The sequence below is a fragment of the Somniosus microcephalus genome, chromosome 8 (assembly GCF_052327205.1).
Source record: "Somniosus microcephalus isolate GS21.2 chromosome 8, FLI_Smic_1.0, whole genome shotgun sequence".
NCBI classification, from domain to species: Eukaryota; Metazoa; Chordata; class Chondrichthyes; order Squaliformes; family Somniosidae; genus Somniosus; species Somniosus microcephalus.
Genome location: NC_140994.1, coordinates 158,076,188 through 158,097,209, shown reverse-complemented (window position 1 = coordinate 158,097,209; position 21,022 = coordinate 158,076,188). Strand labels below are relative to the sequence as shown.

At 49.7% G+C, this 21,022-nt stretch overlaps 1 protein-coding gene across 1 annotated transcript in view; it reads left to right on the top strand.

Moving 5' to 3' along the window:
* The window catches only part of cdhr2 (cadherin related family member 2), a 243,476-nt gene that overhangs the window by 65,753 nt on the left and 156,701 nt on the right, over nucleotides 1–21,022 (top strand). Inside the window, exons 2-4 of the mRNA XM_085995270.1 lie at nucleotides 8,158–8,218; nucleotides 9,229–9,300; nucleotides 19,431–19,570. Of these exons, the coding sequence (XP_085851396.1) occupies nucleotides 8,161–8,218; nucleotides 9,229–9,300; nucleotides 19,431–19,570 (270 nt within the window). The 5' untranslated portion in view covers nucleotides 8,158–8,160. The remainder of the gene's footprint in view (nucleotides 1–8,157; nucleotides 8,219–9,228; nucleotides 9,301–19,430; nucleotides 19,571–21,022) is intronic.

The window sequence follows — 21,022 nt, the reverse complement described above, 5'->3', positions numbered from 1 at the left end:
TCCCTCCTCCACAGTATTGTTACTAATTTGGTTGGCCCTATCTATATGTAAATTAAAGTCACCCATGATGACTGCTGTACCCTTATTGCACGCTTCTTTAACTTCCCTTTTAATGTCATCCCCAACCTCTGCCTTACTGTTTGGAGGTCTATATACCACTCCCACTAATGTTTTTTTCCCCTTAGTATTTCTCAATTCTACCCATACAGATTCCACATCATCAGAGCTAATATCCTTCATTACAATTGTATTAATCCCTTCTTTAACCAGTAATGCTACCCCACCTCCCTTTCCTTTTTGCCTATCTTTCTTGAATATCGAATACCCCTGGATGTTGTTCCCAGTCTTGTCCATCCTTGAGCCATGTTTCCGTAATCCCAACCAAATCATGTTCGTTTACCTCTATTTGTGCAGCCAATTCATCCACCTTATTACAAATGCACCTCGCATTAAGACACAAAGCCTTCAGGCTTGTTTTATTAACACTCTTATACCTATTAGAATTATTATTTACTGTGGCCACGTTTGATTTAAACCGTTGATTTCTCTGACTGCCACTTTTGTTTTTCTCCTTCCTATCTTTTGCTTTTATCCCTGTTTCCCTTTCCTCTGTCTCCCTGCTCAGGTTCCCAACCCCCTGCCATTTTAGTTTAAACCCCCCTGAACAGTGCTAGCAAACCTCCCCGCAAGGATATTTGTCCCGTTCTGGTTCAGGTGCAACCAGTCCGACTTGTACAAGTCACACCTTCCCCAGAAGCAGGCCCAGTGATCCAGGAAACTAAAGCCCTCCCTCCTGCACCAATTCTGTAGCCACGCATTCATCTGCTCTATCCTCCTATTCCTATACTCACTAGCACGTGGTACCGGGAGTAATCCAGAGATTACAACCTTTGAGGTCCTGCTCTTTAATCTGCTACCTAGCTCCCTAAATTCTTGCTGCAGGACCTCATCCCTCTTCCTACCCATGTCATTGGTCCCAATGTGAACCACGACCAGTGACTGTTCACCCTCCTCTTTCAGAATGCCCTGCAGCCGTTCAGTGACATCCTTGACCCTGGCACCAGGGAGGCAACTAACCATCCTGGAGTCACGTCTACGGCCACAGAAATGCCTATCTGTTCCCCTTACGATAGAATCCCCTACCATATTGCTCTCCCACTCTTATTCCTCCCTTCCTGGGCAGCAGAAGTACCCCTGGTGCCAGGACGTTGGCTGCTGCTGCCTTCCTCTGGTAAGTCATCCCCCTCAACAGTATCCAAATCGGTATACCTGTTTGAGAGGGGGATGGCCACAGGGTTCCCCTGCACTACCTGCCTGCCTCTACTGCTCTGCCTGATGGTCACCCATTTCCCTTCTGCCTGTGTAGCCCTTACCTGCGGTGTGACCAACTCACTAAACGTGTTATCCACGACCCTCTCAGCATCGTGAATGCTCCAAAGCCCATCCATCCGCAGCTCCAGCGCCGCAATGCGGTCTGCTAGTGGCTGCAGCTGGATGCATTTCTGGCACACATGGTCGTCAGGGACACCGGCAGTGTCCCTGAATTCCCACATAGAGCAAGAGGAGCATAACATGGGGCTGGGCTGTCCTGACATGACTTACCCTTTAATTAATTTAAATTAATTCACTACCACCAATTAAAGATAAACTCTAGGGCACTTGTATGGTTTACCAACAGTCCCCGCTACACCAGAAAGACCTTAGCAACTATAAACCACAGAGTTAAAGTTTAAAAAATAGAGAAATACTCACCAACCAATCACTTACCTGCTCCCTGGTGACGTCACTCTCTGATTACTTTTTACCTCTCTCCCCGCTGCTGAGTTGATATGTCTCGCTGCTGCCGCTGGTTTTTAAACTGCCGCCTCGATGCTGGTCTCCCCCAGGTCCAGCCGCTGTGGTTGGGCCTCACTGCTGCCGCCGCTTTTTAAACTGCCGCCTCGATGCTGCTCTCCCCCAGATCCAGGTCCAGCCACTGTGGTTGGGCCTCGCTGCTGCCGCCGGTTTTTGAACTGCCGCCTCGATGCAGCTCTCCCCCAGGTCCAGGTCCGGCCGCTGTGGCCGGGTGGCCCTTAATTGGCCTGCTGAGCCCGCTGGGTGGGCTCAACAAGGTCAATCAAGTTAAAATCGCGTGGATTAGCTGCATCTCCATGGAGGCTGGACTACAACCCCGAAAGTTGCAGTCCCACCTCCTTCCCGACTTCTGAGTAAAAATCACCCCCATAGAGTCATAACGGCACAGAAGGAGGCCATTCAGTCCATTGAGTCTGTGCCAGCTCTCTGTAGAGCAATCCAGTCAGTCCCATTCCCCCGCTCTATCCCCGTAGCCCTGCAAGTTTATTTCTCTCAAGTGCCTATCCAGTCTCCCTTTGAAAACATTGAGTGTCTCTGCTTCCACCACTTCCGTCGGGATTTGCAAGAATAGCGGGTTTCCCCATGGTCCAGGGCGCCATTGACTGCACGCATGTGGCTTTGCGCGCGCCTCTACAGAATGCCGAGGATTACCGCAACCGGAAGGGCTTACCATTCGCTCAACATCCAGTTGATGTGTGACCACAGGCAGCTCATACTAGCTGTCAATGCCCGCTTTCCAGGCAGCAGCCACGATGCCTTCATCCTGCGCCAGACTTCTGTGGCAGACATTTTCGCAGCCCCGGCTCGCCCAGGAGGCTGGCTTCTCGGGGACAAAGGCTATCCTTTGTGCACCTGGCTGATGACCCCGCTCCGTGCGCCCAGCACCCCTGCTGAAGAACGATACAATGACAGCCATCAAGCTACCAGGAACATCACTGAGCACACAATCGGCGTGCTCAAGCAACGGTTCCGCTGTCTGGACCATTCCGGAGGAGCCCTACAGTACTCGCCTGAGCGAGTCTCCCATTTCATTGTAGTGTGCTGCATGCTGCACAACCTGGCTATCCTCAGGACTCAGCCACTGCCAGCAGACATTGGAGGACCACCAGAGGAGGAGGAGGAGGAGCACCAAGACGGCAGGGAGGCACAAAGTACAAGGGCCATCCGTTGGCGGCTTATTGCAACTCGGTTCTAGGCCCCTTCTCAGGGAATGGCTTGTGCCAATGAAAGAACATGAATGGAGCCGCTCGCAAACCCTCAGCCGGTCAAGGCAACAAATAGTTCAAAGTGCAAACATGGACAATCTGAATAAAGAAAATGTTTTATTTTACCTTCCCGCATGGCAAACTAATTCAGAGAAACCCCCCAAAAAACAGTCAGAGACATAACTGGCTCTCACATCCTTGAGTAAATGAAAAAAACAGTTAAACAAAAATGACCATGATCCTCGGCCTTCATTAAAAAAACAAACACAACATTCTCGGCCCTCATATAAAAAACAAACACAACATTCTCGGCCCTCATATAAAAAACTAACACAACATTCTCGGCCTCATATAATAAACAAACACAACATTCTCGGCCTTCATATATTTAAAAAATTACATTCTCTGCCTTCATATATAAAAAAAAATTACATTCTCGGCCTTCATATATAAAAAAAACATTTGGCCACACCTTCTGCTTTTTCACCTGCGAGGGTGATCCACCTCGCTTCCGCAATTGGCCCCTTCCCACCCTGCAGCTCCTCCTCAATGGGACCCCAGTGGCTGCAGCAAGGCTGGGGGAAGGCTGCTGATGGTCAGATGGTGAGACGGCAGATGCCCTTGGGGGACGGCCTGGACCAGCTCTGGGCCTGGAGGGCCCGGCTGCTGACTGCTCCAACTCTGCTTGGGCAGCAGCAGTCTGTCCTACGGGTGGTGGCAGCTGCAGTGGAGGAGTGACAGTGTTGGCTGCAGGAATGCTGCCAACCTGACAGAGCACAGGCGCTCCCTGGTCGGCTGATACACTGGCACTCGCACGGGCCAGCGCTGAAGCATGCGCAGCAATCTGCTGAAGCACAGACTGCTGGGCTGCTGCGGCGCGGCGAGGGCCCCGGCGATGCCTGGCCGACCCAGCGAGGGTGGCAGCAGTTAGTGCCCGTGTGGCCCTGATCTGTGTCTGCATCAGACCAGCCAGTGAATGCACGGCACGACTGAGCACTTGGCTGGAAGCCGCCTGTGATGCCGCGAAGTCCTGCAGACTCCTGACCTGTGCTGCCCCGAATTCCTGAACACTCCTTGCCAGTGACTCTATGGAGTCAGGCATCCTTGCCACTGCAGCCATGAGCTCAGTGTGCCTGCGCTCAGCCTGGGCGCCCATTTCACCAAGGAGCCGCACCTCCTCTGCGCTCACCATAGCAGGACTGGAGGCCGCACTCACCCTCCGGGGAGAAGGCTGCCCAGCTTCCCCACCCCTCCCGCGTTGCTGCAGCCCGCTGGGCCCCGGAGCTTCACCCTCATCAGGCCCTTCCCCCCTGCTCCCCTCCAGGGAAGACGTGTCCCCATCATGGCCATGGGCTGCCTCGGTTGAGGGTGGCCCTGATGGGCCGGCTTCCACTTCCTCCTCCTTGAATTCTGAATCAGACACAGTGCCAGCTTGAGGGCCCGCCTCCTCACCTGGCGAATCAGCATCTGAAAGCAGGGAGGCACAAGAGTTGCTTTAGAGTGAGGACAGGACGGCAGCAAGGGAGGCATGAGTGCTGCTATGCACTGCATTGGTTCGAGAGTGGCAAAGGATGCTGGTGTGAGGCACAAGTGGAAAGAGAGAGGTCAAAAATGTGATGACCTTACCATTGCTGTCCAGAACGGGGTCGGCATCTCCACTGGCGACGGGGCCAATCAGCCGGCCTCCCATAATCCGCTCCACTCGCTGCTCCAGGTTGCTGAGTCCTTTCAGGTCAGGACGGCCTCCCCCGGTCCGTAGCTGCTGCCTGCAATTGTGGGCCAGCTTGCCCTGCAAGAGAAAGGATGGACTCTAAGTACAGTGTCAAGCCCTGATCTTGCCTGCACTGCCTCCCATGGTGGAATAGCCCTGACAGTGTCAAGCCCTGATCTTGCCTGCACTGCCTCCCATGGTGGAATAGCCCTGACAGTGTCAAGCCCTGATCTTGCCTGCACTGCCTCCTATGGTGGAATAGCCCTGACAGTGTCAAGCCCTGATCTTGCCTGCACTGCCTCCCATGGTAGAATTGCCCTGACAGTGTCAAGCCCTCATCTTGCCTGCACTGCCTCCCATGGTGGAATAGCCCTGACAGTGTCAAGCCCTGATCTTGCCTGCACTGCCTCCCATGGTAGAATTGCCCTGACAGTGTCAAGCCCTCATCTTGCCTGCACTGCCTCCCATGGTGGAATAGCCCTGACAGTGTCAAGCCCTGATCTTGCCTGCACTGCCTCCCATGGTTGAATAGCCCTAACAGTGTCAAGCCCTGATCTTGCGTGCACTGCCTCCCATGGTGGAGTAATGTAAGAAGTCACACAACACCAGGTTATAGTCCAACAGCTTTATTTGAAATCAGAAGCTTTTGGAGCGCTGCTCCTTCGTCAGGTGAAGTGGAGAAATGCATAAAGACACAGCTTATATAGTCAGAGAATAATGGCAGATGTTTACAGGTAATCTTTCCAACTGCCATTTATCACACCTCGGCAGAGAGATAATCACAGCAATCAAAGGTGTGAATGGTGTCCAAACAGGTCAGTCAGGAAAACATTACATCAAAGAACAATGAGGTGGGGTCACAAGGGGTCAAATGTTGCAGATGCTGGGGTCTGTATGAAAAACAAAAAAACAGACAAAATACATTGTTTTTGCTGGAAATCACAGCAGGTCCGGCCGCATCTGTGTAGAGAGAACAAGCCAACGACGACTCGAGTCTGGATGACCCTACGTCAGGTGGGATTACATGTAGCATGACATGAACCCAAGATCCCAGTTGAGGCCGTCCTCATAGGTGCGGAGCTTGGCTATCAGTTTCTGCTCGATGATTTTGCGTTGCCGTGTGTCTCGAAGGCCGCCTTGGAGAATGCTTACCTGAAGATCGGAGGCTGAATGTCCTTGACTGCTGCAGTGTTCCCCGACTGGGAGGGAACACTCCTGCCTGGTGATTGTTGCGCGGTGTCCGTTCATCTGTTGTCGCAGTGTCTGCATGGTCTCGCCGATGTACCATGCTCCGGGGCATCCTTTCCTGCAACGTATGAGGTAGACAATGTTGGCCGAGTCACATGAGTATGTACCATGTACCTGGTGGGTGGTGTCCTCACGTGTGATGATGGTATCTGTGTTGATGATCTGGCATGTCTTGCAGAGGTTGTTGTGGCAGGGTTGTGTGGTGTCGTGGTCACTGTTCTCCTGAAAGCTGGGTAATTTGCTGCGAACGATGGTCTGTTTGAGGTTAGGCGGCTGTTTGAAGGCGAGCAGTGGAGGCGTGGGTATGGCCTTAGTGAGGTGTTCGTCGTCATCGATGACATGTTGAAGGCTGCCACGGTGTCCGTTCATCCGTTGTCGCAGTGTCTGCATGGTCTCGCCGATGTACCATGCTCCGGGGCATCCTTTCCCTCCCAGTCGGGGAACACTTCAGCAGTCAAGGACATTCAGCCTCCGATCTTCGGGTAAGCATTCTCCAAGGCGGCCTTCGAGACACACGACAATGCAAAATCATCGAGCAGAAACTGATAGCCAAGTTCCGCATCCATGAGGACGGCCTCAACCGGGATCTTGGGTTCATGTCACGCTACATGTAACCCCACCTGACGTAGGGTCATCCAGACTTGAGTCGTTGTTGGCTTGTTCTCTCTACACAGATGCGACCGGACCTGCTGTGATTTCCAGCAAAAAAAATGTTTTTTGTCTGTTTTTTTGTTTTTCATACAGACCCCAGCATCTGCAACATTTGACCCCTTGTGACCCCACCTCATTGTTCTTTGATGTAATGTTTTCCTGACTGACCTGTTTGGGCACCATTCACACCTTTGATTGCTGTGATTATCTCTCTGCCGAGGTGTGATAAATGGCAGTTGGAAAGATTACCTGTAAACATCTGACATTATTCTCTGACTATATAAGCTGTGTCTTTATGCATTTCTCCACTTCACCTGATGAAGGAGCAGCGCTCCGAAAGCTTGTGATTTCAAATAAAGCTGTTGGACTATAACCTGGTGTTGTGTGACTTCTTACATTTGTCAACCCCAGTCCAACACCGGCATCTCCACACAATGGTGGAGTAGCCCTGACAGTGTCAATCCCTGATCTTGCCTGCACTGCCTCCCATGGTGGAATAGCCCTGACAGCGTCAAGCCCTCATCTTGCCTGCACTGCCTCCCATGGTGGAATAGCCCTGACAGTGTGTAAAGTGCTGAATGTGCAAGTGATTTTCATGAGAGTTTCATAGCTGTTGGATGAGGGCTGGGCATTGGGGCTTTCAGGTCCCTTTGGCCATAAAGTGAGGTGCACATGCAGGGATGAAGAGGATACTGGAAAGGGTACTCACCCTGACAACCCGAGTGAGGTCATTGCACTTTTTTCTGTATTGCACTGGAGTCCTGGCAACCATGCTGTTGGAGGTCATCCTGTTTGCCACCTCCCTCCAGGCTTTTCGATACTCGCTGGGCAGCAGCCTCCTGCCACTATCAGGGAAGAGGACAGGTTGCCTGCGCTCCACTGCGCCAACCAGTAGCTTCAGGGCACCCTCGCTGAAGCGCTGCGCTCGCTCCCTAGCCTTCTCCATTGTCCTGGGTGTTGAACTGTTGAAGCAGCTATGTTCAGGCCTTGATTCAGGGCTGCAGTGTGCAGGGCGTGGCAGCAAAACAAATCGACCCTCCCCCTTTAAGAGCTGACCGGCGCCAGCGTGTCTGCCTTCAATCAGCAACTCGCCGCACCTGCGCTGCGCTCGCCCTCGGTGGTAGCGCCTCGGCTCGCCGGCTTAGCGCCTTATGATAGTCGTGCACCGCCTGCTTTAGCGCAGCAGCAACCTCTTGGGGCGATGCAACTCAATTTCGGCGAAGGTGGCGCAAAGTTGCGCCGGTCGCTAAATTTAGCGAACGCCAGGCTGTAGCACCCCAAACGTGGCGATACTGAATTTCTAGGCCTATTTCTTTGTTAATGGTGAAATGACTCATTGTTCAAACAATGCTTACGTAAAACACTATTTGAAATTTAGCATTATATTAAACTATTTTAGCATTACAAAGCATGAAATCAATAAAAAGTAATGTAACTATTAATCTTTGTCGAGTTATTAATTGCATAAATATTTTACTTTTTTTGCAGAAGATGTCATCACAAAAAGTAATATGCACTCTCCTTTTAGCTTTTCTCCTATTTCTGAAAGGTAGGATTTTAAATTTAAGTTGGGAATTTATAGAATTATATTGTTTCTTTAAACGTAGAGTGGAGTAATTTAGTAGTGTGTAGCCAGCAGACTAGATATCCTCAGTATTTGCTGTCTTTGGAAACAATACAAATAGCACTTTGTCTAGAAATTGAATGCTCAGTGCCTGTTTTTCAGGCAAAAATGGGACACTGACGAGTCCAATTTTACATGCTTGAGACTTGTGCTTGATATGCGATGGCATGGCAGCTGCCATATTGAACCATGCTGCTTTTAGGCATCCCTGGTGGCCACCTGAAAGCAGTGCTGGCCCAATTTAAATATGCAAAGAATGGCCCTGTGCCTGTTGCAGAACTCTTCTGCTATATTGGACAAAAACCCGTCAGAGCTCGTGCTAAACAAGCTCCGACAGGTCAGTTTCTACGGCAACCTAACCAGTGGTCCTTAAAGCGATAAACACTAAGGTAATATTTTAAAACCTACCTGAATGTGGAGCCAGGCGGAGCAGGAGTGTTCCTCTTGGCTCCACATATAAATTGTGGCCATTGCCAGCTTGTGCTCGCCACCTTTCCAATCGCTTTCTCCTTCCTGGGCTTACCGTAAGCCCTTGGCCAGTGTCCCAGCTGGCCGACTGAGCTCCTCTCTGAGATCATCAAACTGCCTCTTGGGGTACAACTAGTGCCCGCAGTACGCTGGTCGCCTTCTGATGACGCTAGAAGACCAATATCGCTTGGTCGTCTTGCCCATCAGTTCAGGCATGACAGTTGATGCCGCCACTTGTTTTGCACCTAAAAACGGTCGCAAATGAATTTCCAGGCCAAAGTATTATACAGAATCTCCGTTATAGAGAGCTCTGTCTAATTTTCATCTTCAGGTGCAAGCCAGTCCCATACTGACCACAACAGTAGCAGAAAGTCAGTTTGTATATTTTTCTTCTGTTTTGCTGTTAAAATGCCTTACTTACATTGAAGTAATAACTCTGGCAGATACCATTTTTTTTTAAATTTTAGCTTCAGTCCAAAGTGCACCAGTAATCGACACCAGTATGAGTGTTATATTCATTGATGAAGACTTAAAGATAGGTAGGTTCACTATTGCAAACTATTTATGTTAACATAAATCAGTTTTACTTCATAAAAAAGACAGCTACTTGGTATGTTCAGAAATATATTTGATTATGTAGCTTTGGCTTTTGTATTCCCTTACAAAAGCTTCTAGTTCTGTGTTCTGACAAGGGACTCACTAATCTGACCAGAAGCATTTACTTCACTCCCTTACTGTGTGTAAATATTGTACATACATTGTCTGAACAAAACTGTTAAAAATCAACTGAATCTTGCTTTATCATATATCAAAATACTCTTGAGATAGATAATGGAAGGTTTAGAGCAGCCATTCCCTTGCAATGTCAAGGGGTGCCAGGCCCATATCTGAAACTCTTTAAGTGGAGGCATTGGAGGGGGCTGTTTGCCAGTAGACTCAATGCCACTTTTTGGAAAGTCAGTGACATCTGTGACCATTGCTTGCTGAGCACAGGCCAAGAGGTGATGCGTGTTGTTGGCATTACAGACCACATAGTCCCAACCAAGTCTTGAAAGCCCTGTGCAAGTGTGCTGTTCAGGTTGACCCTCAAGGCATCAATTCGAGCATTGGTACCCGCCACTCCAAAAGCCACCAATGTCCTTAGTACCTCCTCCTGATTCCTTGTGGCAGTAGAAATCTCCTGTACTCTCTCCAGTGTTCTGCAGTTCGTGAGACACTTCTTTCAATGTGTTGTAGATGCGAGTAGTGGACTATGCCTACTTTTCCATCGTCTCAGTCATACATGGAAACTGTTTCCATTGCCTTCACATGAGATCAATGCTCCTTAATCACAACTCTTTTGAAGCCTGGACCACTGAGATCTGGATCCGTAAGGTCCTCAGCTGAGTATGCTCATTTATCACCCCTCCATGGAGGATCAGCACTCTCCTTCTCGAAAGCTGCACCAAGACTGAATTTCCCTCCCTTCTATCAGCAGTGTATCTATTAGTAGCAGTATCACTGCTCTAAGTTTGCCCTGCATTGATAATGAGGGTTCCAGGAAGAAAAAGCAGAAGGTTAGCCACGGATTCATATTGATGGGTGCTATTCCCACTCCACCGTGAACCCACCAACTGGGGGACAATACGCCCTATATCTTGAACCTAGCAGTCAGACAGCCAGGAGAGTTTTTTTCTCCTGTGACATCTGTTGACATAATTTTGTTGCTCACCTAGACTTTTGCTGGTTATATCTGCTTAGTTTTTAGGATTTCACACAGAGTTTCCTTGTTGACTTTCTTTCAAGTAAGCATTTTACTGCACTGGTAGCTGACCATCTGGGAGCGTGTGGAAGATGTGATTTGAACGATGAAGGGAAATGAACCTCCCACAATAATTCCTGTCATCTTGCAGAGTGTTCTCTACACAGAAATAATTTCTCCTTCTTGCCCCTGTTACGAGGAAGACAAGGGAAGGGTTTCTGAGCAATATTTTTTTTATCAGAGCATGGATACGTGCCATTCAGCTGGGCTTGCAAGAGCTATTTGAGAGATTTTCAAAATACCTGCTAATGTACAGGGGTAAAACCAACCAAATATCAGTGGAGGACTGTTAGTTAGATGAACAAAATTATAATGCTAAGTGATTTCCTTAAACTTTCTAATTAACCCCCAAGAGTTCACTTGCATAATTCACGAAATCTACTGTGCCATAATTAAAAACTAAATTTTATTTGTGCAGAGTTGCCATGGAATAGTATTACATTATCTGTGGTGTTAATATTATTCAGCAGGAATGGTCTCTGTGTAGGAACGGTAGTTCCTATCTGAATAATCGCAGTTCGACTCAGTAAATCAAAACAACAAAGTTTAATAACAACAAAGTTAACTAGTAAACTACAGGAGAAGATGTATACAGGTCTGTTCAGGCTGCGAGGCACTTGAAGACTGCTGGAAGGTTCTGGAAACCGACGTCATGACGTCATCGCGTTCTTCGCGCCACTGGCGGTCACGTGATCGGCGTCATGACATCATCATGCAGAGTATAGGAAGGTACATACAGTATAGTTAACAAACAGTTTAAAGGTGCAGTACGTGGCTGCACTACAATGCAGTTAAAGAGATTATTCTCAAATGTTCTGAGTCTCTTAGTGGCTCCGCCACGGGCGCCCCCCCCCAGAATGCTCTTTAACAGACAGTGTCAAACGCACAGGAGGCTTGATAAGCCTGGTCGAGCGACGGTGAAACTCAGGCAGCGGGAATGTAGCGTTGAAGGATGTGTCGGTTCTTGGCTGCGTCTGGAGCGGCACGACAGGCGTGGAGGAAACAAGAGGTGCTAGAGTAGGCGACGTGGAAACCGATGCAGGCGGTTCACTGGCGGGCTGGTGCCGAGCTGGTCTGGCGGTCAACGGAGGTCGACCACGGCGAGGCGGTTGAGCAGTAACGACTGGTTCACTCTGATCGAGATGGGCCGTTTTAAGTCGGTCGATAGAGATGGTATCTGGTTTGCCACCGACGTCCACCGTGAAAAATTTTTCACCCGATGAGATGACACGAAACGGTCCAGCATAAGGTAGTTTTAACAGGCCTCTGTGAGCGTCCTGCCGAATAAAAACATACTCAGAGCTCATTAGCTCTGCCGGGACGTGAGGCCTCTGTAGGTTGTGATTCGAGGTTGGAATAGGCAGGAAATTCTTGGCCACCTCCTGATGCTGGAGGAGCTGCTGAGCCGCAGACCACGATTCCGTGTGTGAAGGGATAAAGTCACCTGGTACCCGAAGTGGCTGGCCGTAGACTAACTCAGCCGATGAAGACTGGAGATCATCCTTGGGGGCTGTTCGAAGGCCTAGTAACACCCAGGGGAGTCTGTCCACCCAGTTGGAACCACGCAAGCTGGCCCGGAGTGATGCCTTGAGCGACCGATGGAACCGCTCGCACAGGCCATTCGCTTGCGGATGGTATGCGGTGGTGCGGTGCAGCTTGGCACCCAAACCTTGCGTGACTGCTGTCCACAACTCTGACATAAATTGTGGGCCTCTGTCAGAGGAGATGTCAGATGGTACCCCGAAACGAGCTACCCACGATGAAACGAACGCCCTGGAGACGTCTGATGCAGCAGTAGCACTCAATGGGATCGCCTCTGGCCACCTGGTGGTACGATCCACTACCGTCAGGAGATGTGTGAAACCTCGCAAAACGGGAAGAGGACCCACTAAGTCCACATGTATGTGGTCGAAACGGCGTTCTGCCACCGGAAATTCGGCCAGTGGAGCTTTGACATGGCGATTAACTTTTGCTTTTTGACAATCCACGCAATGGTTTGTCCAGTCCCGGACGTCCAAATGCATTCCTTTCCAGACAAATTTACAGTACATTAGCCGATGTGAAGCACGCATCCCTGGGTGCGATAACCCATGTATGGCCTGGAAAATTTTCTTACGCCATTCCAACGGCACGATGGGCCTGGGCACTCCCATGGATGTGTCACACAAAAGCGTGATTCTCGCCGCCTGGAACTTAACATCGGCCACCTGCCAACTGGAAGGCGTGGTCCGGTATGCCTGTACTTCGGGATCTGCCAGTTGCTCTTCTGCCAACCCAACGAAATCGATACCCAGGTGGACTGCCTGGACTGGAGAACGGGAGAGACAATCGGCCACGAGATTATCCTTGCCGGACACGTGCCTTAGATCCATCGTAAACTCGGATATAAAGGTGAGATGGCGCTGCTGGCGGGCTGACCAAGGCGCGCTCGTTTTTGCCATTGCGAACGTAAGTGGCTTGTGGTCCACGAATGCAGTAAACGGACACCCTTCTAGGAGAAAACGGAAGTGTCGGACGGCTAAAAACAGGGCCAACAACTCCCTGTCGAAAGTGCTAAATTTTTGCTCGTTCTTGCGAAGCTGGCGGCTGAAGAATGCTAACGGCTGCCACGCACCATCGACCCATTGCTCCTGAACTGCCCCGATAGCATAATCGGAGGCATCTGTAGTGAGGGTGATGGTCACGCCCGGTAACGGGTGAGCAAGCATGGTTGTGCCTGCCAACGCCGCCTTGGTGTTAAGGAACGCCTGGTCCATCGGCGGCGTCCAAGTGATAGCGTCCTTTCCCGACTTCCCTTTGAGCGCTTCGTACAGCGGCTGCATCAACTGGGCTGCCTTGGGGATGAACCGGTGATAGAAGTTCACCATCCCCAGAAACTCCTGCAGGGATTTGACTGTGTGAGGCCGTGGGAATGCTGTAACTGCTTCTACCTTGGTAGCCAGTGGGACGGCGCCGTCCGAAGTGATCTTGTGTCCCAGGAAATCGATGCTGGATAATCCAAACTGGCATTTGGCGGGGTTGATGATGAGGCCGTGCTGGCTGAGACGGGCAAAAAATGTGCGCAAATGCTGTAGGTGTTCCTGCGAATCTCTACTGGCGATGAGAATGTCATCCAAGTAAACAAAAAGAAAGGACAAATCTCGTAACACAGAGTCCATGAGCCGTTGGAAGGCCTGCGCTGCGTTTTTCAACCCGAAAGGCATTCGGAGGAATTCAAAAAGTCCGAACGGTGTGATGACCGCTGTTTTGGGGACATCTTGCGGGTGTACCGGGACTTGGTGATAACCGCGGACGAGATCCACCTTGGAGAAAACAGAGTTGCCAGCCAGATGGGCCGAAAAGCCCTGGATATGAGGTATTGGATACCTGTCCGGTATAGTGGCTTCATTTAGATGTCGGTAATCCCCGCAAGGTCGCCAGCCACCGCCTGGTTTGGGGACGATATGCAGTGGGGAGGACCAAGGGCTATTGGAGCGTTGGACGATCCCAAGGCATTCCATGGTGCGAAACTCGGCTTTTGCCGCTGCGAGCTTGCCTGGTTCCAACCGACGTGTCCGGGCATAAACCGGCGGTCCCTTCGTCGTGATGTGATGCACCACTCCGTGCCTCATGACTGCTGCCGAAAAAGTAGGCCTGGTGAGCTCTGGAAACTTCCCGAGCAGGCGCGTAAACCCATCCTGTGCTGCAAGTGTACAGGCAATTGACCAGGACATGGTGGTGCTGCGATGGCACGGCAGTGCGTGGAAAGTGGACGCATTTATGAGTCGGCAGTGTTGGACGTCGACCAGAAAGCCGTTGGAGCAGAAAAAATCGGCCCCCAGGATAGCCTGCGAAACTTTAGCCACAATAAAGTCCCAAACAAATCTCTGACCGCTGAAGGTTGAATTGCCTGTCCGTTTTCCGAACGTGCGGATATCCGCGCCATTTGCTGCCTCGAGGGGTGGACCATGCCCGCCGGATTGCAGATCGAGCCTTGAAGCTGGCAGAATACTGCACTGGGATCCAGTGTCGCACAAAAATCGTCGCCCTGTCATGGAATCCGTGATGTAGAGCAGCTTTCCCGCCGAACCAACCGCCATGGTGAAGTGGACGTTTTTTTTAGACCCAGTCAGTTTTGCCGAAGGGCGCGGGCTTGGTGGAGCTTTTTTTGTTTTTTGGGGAAAAACTGCAGGGCGGGCGGCAGCATCGAGCTTTGGCGCCAAAACGGGCGTGGCATGCACACCAGCCTGCAGGAGGAGGGCTGGGCTGCGCCCGCGTGGGGGAAGGGCACCTCGTGGCTACACAATACTGCTGCGCAACAGTTAAAAACTTGTCTGCCTCAGCCGCAAGTTCTACACAGTCCGTGATCGGAGAATTGGCCAGGGCCGTCTGAACCGGTTCTGGTAGCTGGTTAAGGAAAAGTTCGCGGAACAAAAAACATTGGGGCTCCGAACCCAAAAGAGTGAGCATCTGGCTCATCAGTTTAGAAGGTTTTGAGTCCCAGAGGCCGGGCATAGCAATAAGCCTGCATGTGCGCTCCGACTTATTGAGACCAAACACCTGTAGCAAACGAGTATTAAGAGCCTCATACTTGCCCTCTTCCAGTGGATTGCCCAGGAGGCTGACGACCCGCGAGGCCGTGGTGCTGTCGAGAGCGGAGACCACGTGAAAATAACGGGTCGAATCCGCTGTAATCTCTCGGAGTGAGAACTGGGCTTCTGCCTGGAAGAACCATGCTGATGGCTGTTGTTCCCAGAACTGTGGAAGTTTGAGGGCGACGGCGTTCGTGTTCATTCTTGAATCTCAACGAAAGTTGTTCGATGAGATCGGGGTCACCAATGTAGGAACGGTAGTTCCTATCTGAATAATCGCAGTTCGACTCAGTAAATCAAAACAACAAAGTTTAATAACAACGAAGTTAACTAGTAAACTACAGGAGAAGATGTATACAGGCCTGTTCAGGCTGCGAGGCACTCGAAGACTGCTGGAAGGTTCTGGAAACCGACGTCATGACGTCATCGCGTTCTTCGCACCACTGGCGGTCACGTGATCGGCATCATGACGTCATCACGCAGAGTATAGGAAGGTACATACAGTATAGTTAACAAACAGTTTAAAGGTGCAGTACGTGGCTGCACTACAATGCAGTTAAAGAGATTATTCTCAAATGTTCTGAGTCTCTTAGTGGCTCCGCCACATCTGTAATTTTTTTTTCGTGTGCGCAGGCCCTTTAACTGACTACATGGCTCATGCAAATTTTCACGCTTGCGTGGTTTCTTCCATTTAAAAGCTGGTGAGCGGCCTTCGCGGGACCTCCAGACCGCTGCGTTGCCACGCACCGCGTAGCTTAGCTGGAACGTAAATTAGCAGTATTGTATTTACATTTTCCCACTTGGATTTTTGTTCTATACTGATGGGATCAGGGAAGGTAGATTTCTATCACTGCGATGTCTGATGCACTAGAACTGCAATTGTAAAAGTTTTATGCCCCACATGGGGGCTCATACCAGTGCCAGAAATATGTTGGTAGCTTTTATTAACTTACTTCCGATGTTTATGGTCCACCTCTCTTTCCCCCTCTCCATTGCTCTTTCATTCTATGTGCGTGTCTGTGTTTGTGGGCTGTATTTGCCTTTCCCCATCCCTACAGGTTTCTGCCTGTCGTCCAAACCCCAATACAACGCCAGTCCGGTTTCCTGGGTCAGGGGTCATTATCCACGCTTAATGGCATTCCCACCAGCAAGTGGGACCTGCCAGTGGCCTCCAGGAAACTCCATGTAGTGCTGCAGTGGGGCCACTGCTGCAGCAGCAGGAGACTGGACTAAAGTGGCCAGAGTGTCCTGTAGACTGCAGCCAAGGCCTTCAGCAGGGTAAAATAATTAGGCAGAGGAGGCCACTGCCAGGCCTTCTACCTCCATCTGGGGCTTTCCTATCACTACGTCTGGGACTCTCACCAGACTTCACTGGCCTTTTCAGGGCGTGGCAGTAAGCAGGTGCAGATAGGAGGACAATGGGCCAGGAACCTGGAGCCTTGCTTTCCGCCGGCATTTGCAGCTGGTGGGTGGGGAAAGGGCGGCAAGCAGTAGTGTCCATGGGGTGGGGGGGGCGGTGGTGGAAAGTTATGCTGGGGCAGGAAAACAGCAGTCGGCCTCACCGCCCAATTTCCTCCGCTGTTTCTGCCACTATTCCGCCTGATTAGGGATGTGATAACAGGGAAAAGTCCATACCTGTGTCTCTGGGGGAGATTTTATGGCCTCCTGCCTCCCCACCCCCCCGTGGTGGGAACGGGGTGGTAGCACCCCAAATGTAGTGGCGAATGACTTATTGCCCATTTCCTGCTGAAGGTCTGGCTGATGCTATCATCCCAAGCGTCTATTGCTGGGTGGCATGATTACCCTCCTGAGTCAGGCGGTAGGTTCGTTTAAAATGCAAATCAGGGGTTTATGGTGTAGATAAAACCATAATTGCCATTGTAGGAGTTAACTGGGCAGTGTAGGATTCGCAAAATTGGACTTTATATTAATAAGGGTCAAATGGCAGAAGAGACCATGATTTTAAAGACTGTTTTAAAAGAAGCCCAGAAAAAGGGGCATACAAAATGGCCACCATACCATGTGACTGGCTTATTGGGACATTTTAAAATGGTTCCTGCGAATCCTCAGACAGCTTTGTGGATTCAACCCACAGTAAGTTCTGGAAGCCGTTTCTGAGAGAACGAAACCAGACCCACACATATGCATATGGATTAGATGCAGATGCAGTCAAGATCGGCCTGGAGACAGAGGCCATCTAAATGTTGACCCAGACAAAAGGGGACAATTTCATATTCATGAGAACAGCACCCAGGACCAGATAACGAGATCAGCAGGACATTAAAAACAATGAAGGTCATTCCAGACCAGAGATGGGCCTTTACCGGCCATCGAAAACATTAAAAAATATAATAACTACCCCGCTGTGCTCCCAGCCCGCCAAAAGTTAAACAAAGACTAACCTGATTTTGGGCGGGAAGTGGAAGCTTCTGGGGGAAAAGTATAACTGGAGGGGTTGGAGTGGTACGGACACTCAGAAGAAGCACGCAGTCAGAGGACGCAGAGCTCACGCAGACACGGGGGAAACTCTGAAGGAGACACCGGAGTTGTAGTTGGAGACAGCGGTGGGTGAGGAGGAGTCGCTTCGGGAGAAGATCAGCAAACTCCTCTCCACCATCGGAGGAGGAAGAAGAATCAAGCCAACATCAAGAAGGCCATTTTGAAGCCGGTGTCCCGCCCCGGGGAAAACATCGGGAGATCATCGACCATCCCTGGGCCGTTGCCGAAACGAGAGGCCATCGACCCAACTCGGGAGAAGAGACAAAAACGAACTGAAGAAACGATGGGAGCCAGCCCAAGGCTCCTCTGACCGGGGTCGAGCCGACGATCCCCGACCCCGCCGACAGCCAGAACCAGCCGGTGTCCAGCCGCCCCCAACCCCCACCTCAGGAGAGAGGTGTGGCGCAGCTCGCTGGGGCTCCACGATCCACGTGGAGACGGAACGCCTGAAAGGATCAAACACAGACTTGATTTCAAAACCTTGCACTTCCTAGTGGGATTGGTGAGCATGTTTCTGGCCCTTCACAATCAGATCTAGATAGGTTTAAGGGGGTGGATTTAAGGGTACAATTAACATGAGTTGTCCCTCGATGTTCCGTGTGTTTCCTTATTTCATGATGATCTTTGTAGAGTATAAGATGCCTGTATTTGCTGTTAAGTATGTGTATTGTATTGAACAATTAACACAAAGACTTAAACGTATAACTCAAACAGGTCTTTACTGGTTGGAGGTAGGGACTATACATAGGTCTTTACTTCATGCCCACAGGCGGGAACTGAGGGGAGATCAGTACCCACAGTACTATTTATACCCCTATGGCCAGGAGTGGTACTGCGTATCACTACGCCCAACAAGTAGTGCAGTCCTGTCCATAGGTTCAAAGTAGCACACATATTACATACACAACATTTGCCTTAGTTAGTATGGTGTCGTTATGATTTGTTTTGTGTTTTTCCCTCCCATGTACTCTCTTATCTGCTTGCATTTGATTTGATATTTTTCCTTATGCAATAAAATTTCATTTTGTTTCATCAAACTTGGTCTACAAGAGTTTTCTCTACATTGTAGTTCCTGCCCCAAAGTCCAGAGTATAGAAACTAAGGGGCGAGTGGGTCGAACCACTTAAGGTTTTACTGTGCAAGAGAGAGAGGCCTCTAGAGAGAGAAACCTCAGGGACATCTCTCAAGGAAAACCCCTTACAGCAGATCATGCGCTGTGCACGTTCCACACAGTATCAGCAGGTGGTTCAGCTGAAAAGGAGGCCAGATTGGGTTTTAAATTTTTTTTTGTGGGGCCAGGAGGAGCAGGAGTCTCCTCCGGTTCATCAGAAACAGCCTGATCCGCTGCCACACCCGGTTCTGCCCCCGTGTCTCACTCCTCTCCGAGAGTGGACCCCTTTGCCTGGACCTACCTATTTCCAGGCTCTGAGGTCGCGGGGCAGCTGAATATTGTGGTGACCCAAAGCCAACTGTTCTCCCGGGGCGCTCGTTTACCGCTCGCAGCCAGCCAGCTGTATGTTCATGAGGCACGGCGCTCAAAATGGACCAAGGACCCATCGGGATTATCGAATGGCCAGCTAGTGCACTCCACACACACCTCTCGGGGAAGAGTCTACCCCTCGGTGTCTATGCCGTTGTCCATTTCCTGTGCTTATATTTGTATCAATATCTTGTTTTTTTACTGAGGCTGAAGCAAAAAAAGATATATAATACCTGAATTAGTGTAAGAATACCTATGATTTTTTAATAATTGAATAAAGGAGTTAACGATTAATAGTTCATTTTATTATTTTTCCAGGTGCAGAAGCATATAAGATTTTAATGTCTGACAAAGGTAACCGCCCGTTGACCTATTCAATGTTGGGAACAGATTCTATATTTTTCACGTTAAATAAAACCACTGGCGTTGTTACTGTTGCACGTCCATTGGACCGAGAGGTAATTTAGTAGAAATGTAGTTCGATAGCCATTTTAAAGTACATACATTCTGGTTGCAGCTCCGAACAGTGGCTCGGTATTATGATTTACCATAACAAAACATTTCAATGCATTCAGAGGTTCTTCGGGCTGTTTGTATGTTTGCTGTTTGTTGCTCAACCCCTCTCCTGCAGGGATTTAGAGCTGCTGCGAAGGATATAATGTAAACTGGAAGAAAGGTCTCAAAACATAATTGAATATATGGTATAGAGAAACCACGGTGGCAGAATTTTCTCAGGATTCTCCCATCTCCTGCCATAAAGACGGTGTGTGGGTTAGCTGAACTCAGCTGCGATGATGGTGCAGAATGATCATTGACCCTAGTGTCTCTGGGATTGGGCGGGGAATATTAGCCAGAATTCCCACCAGTCCTGGGCTTGCCTGTATCGATGCTGAGGGAGGACAAGGTTAGACTATTTCAGATTTCCAGCATACGCAGTATTTTGCTTTTGTATCAAGGTTAGACTCAGTTGTGATGTACTCCATGTTTTGAATAATCTGCAATCAGCCAATGGCTCGGCTGAAACATTAAGAATGACTACTTGGGTGAGGTATTGTAGCCTTCATGGAACCTTATCCCCGCAAGCAGTCCATGCTTTTAGAAGTAGGTAAGTGGAAAGAAAAGTGGAAAATTGGCTGGAGAAAAGGAGAAAGAAAACTGCCAATCGAACAAAAAGACAAAAGAAAGGATAGCGTCTCTCTCTTACTTGTCTCTGTTATCTTTGTGTTGCTATTTCTAGCTTTGTCTCTCCTCTCCTGCTTCTTTCATTTCTCTTCATTTTCTCTGTGTTGCTATTTTATCCTCTTCCGTGACTGCCTCTGTCTTTTTCTTCTTTCTTTTTGGATGGGAGGTGGTGGGTGGCAGGGAAAGCAATCACCATTGGCTCTAGGCTGCATTTGAGGGCAACATCCCACTGCAGCTTGCTGGCTCCAGGCCAGCACCATAGCAGGTGGCCTGCAGGCCGATCTGACCAGCTAGAAGGTTGGTCTGGGAGGGGGGACTAATTGCAGAAGGGGGGAGCCCAGGGTGGCAGCAGCCAACATTAAGATTAATGATTTATTGGTAATAACTGAAGTGAATTATCAAACATATTAATATCTCTAGTTGTACGAATCTGTTTAAAGGGTAAGGAAGGAATTATCCAAAACTTCACAGCCAATGAGTTACTTTTTATGTGTAGTCACTGCTGTTCTGCAGGAAAACATTGCCACCAATTTACGTCCAGCAAAGTCTAACGATCAGCAAATGGGACAAATGACCAGTTACCGTCACGTTGTTTGCAGGATACACATCAGCAGGACCTCAAGAGAACTCCCTGCTCTTTGAATAGTGCCATAGCATCCTTTACGCCCACTTGAAAAGGTAGACAGGGTCTCAGTTAAATATCTCATCTCTGGCAATGCATCTCTTAG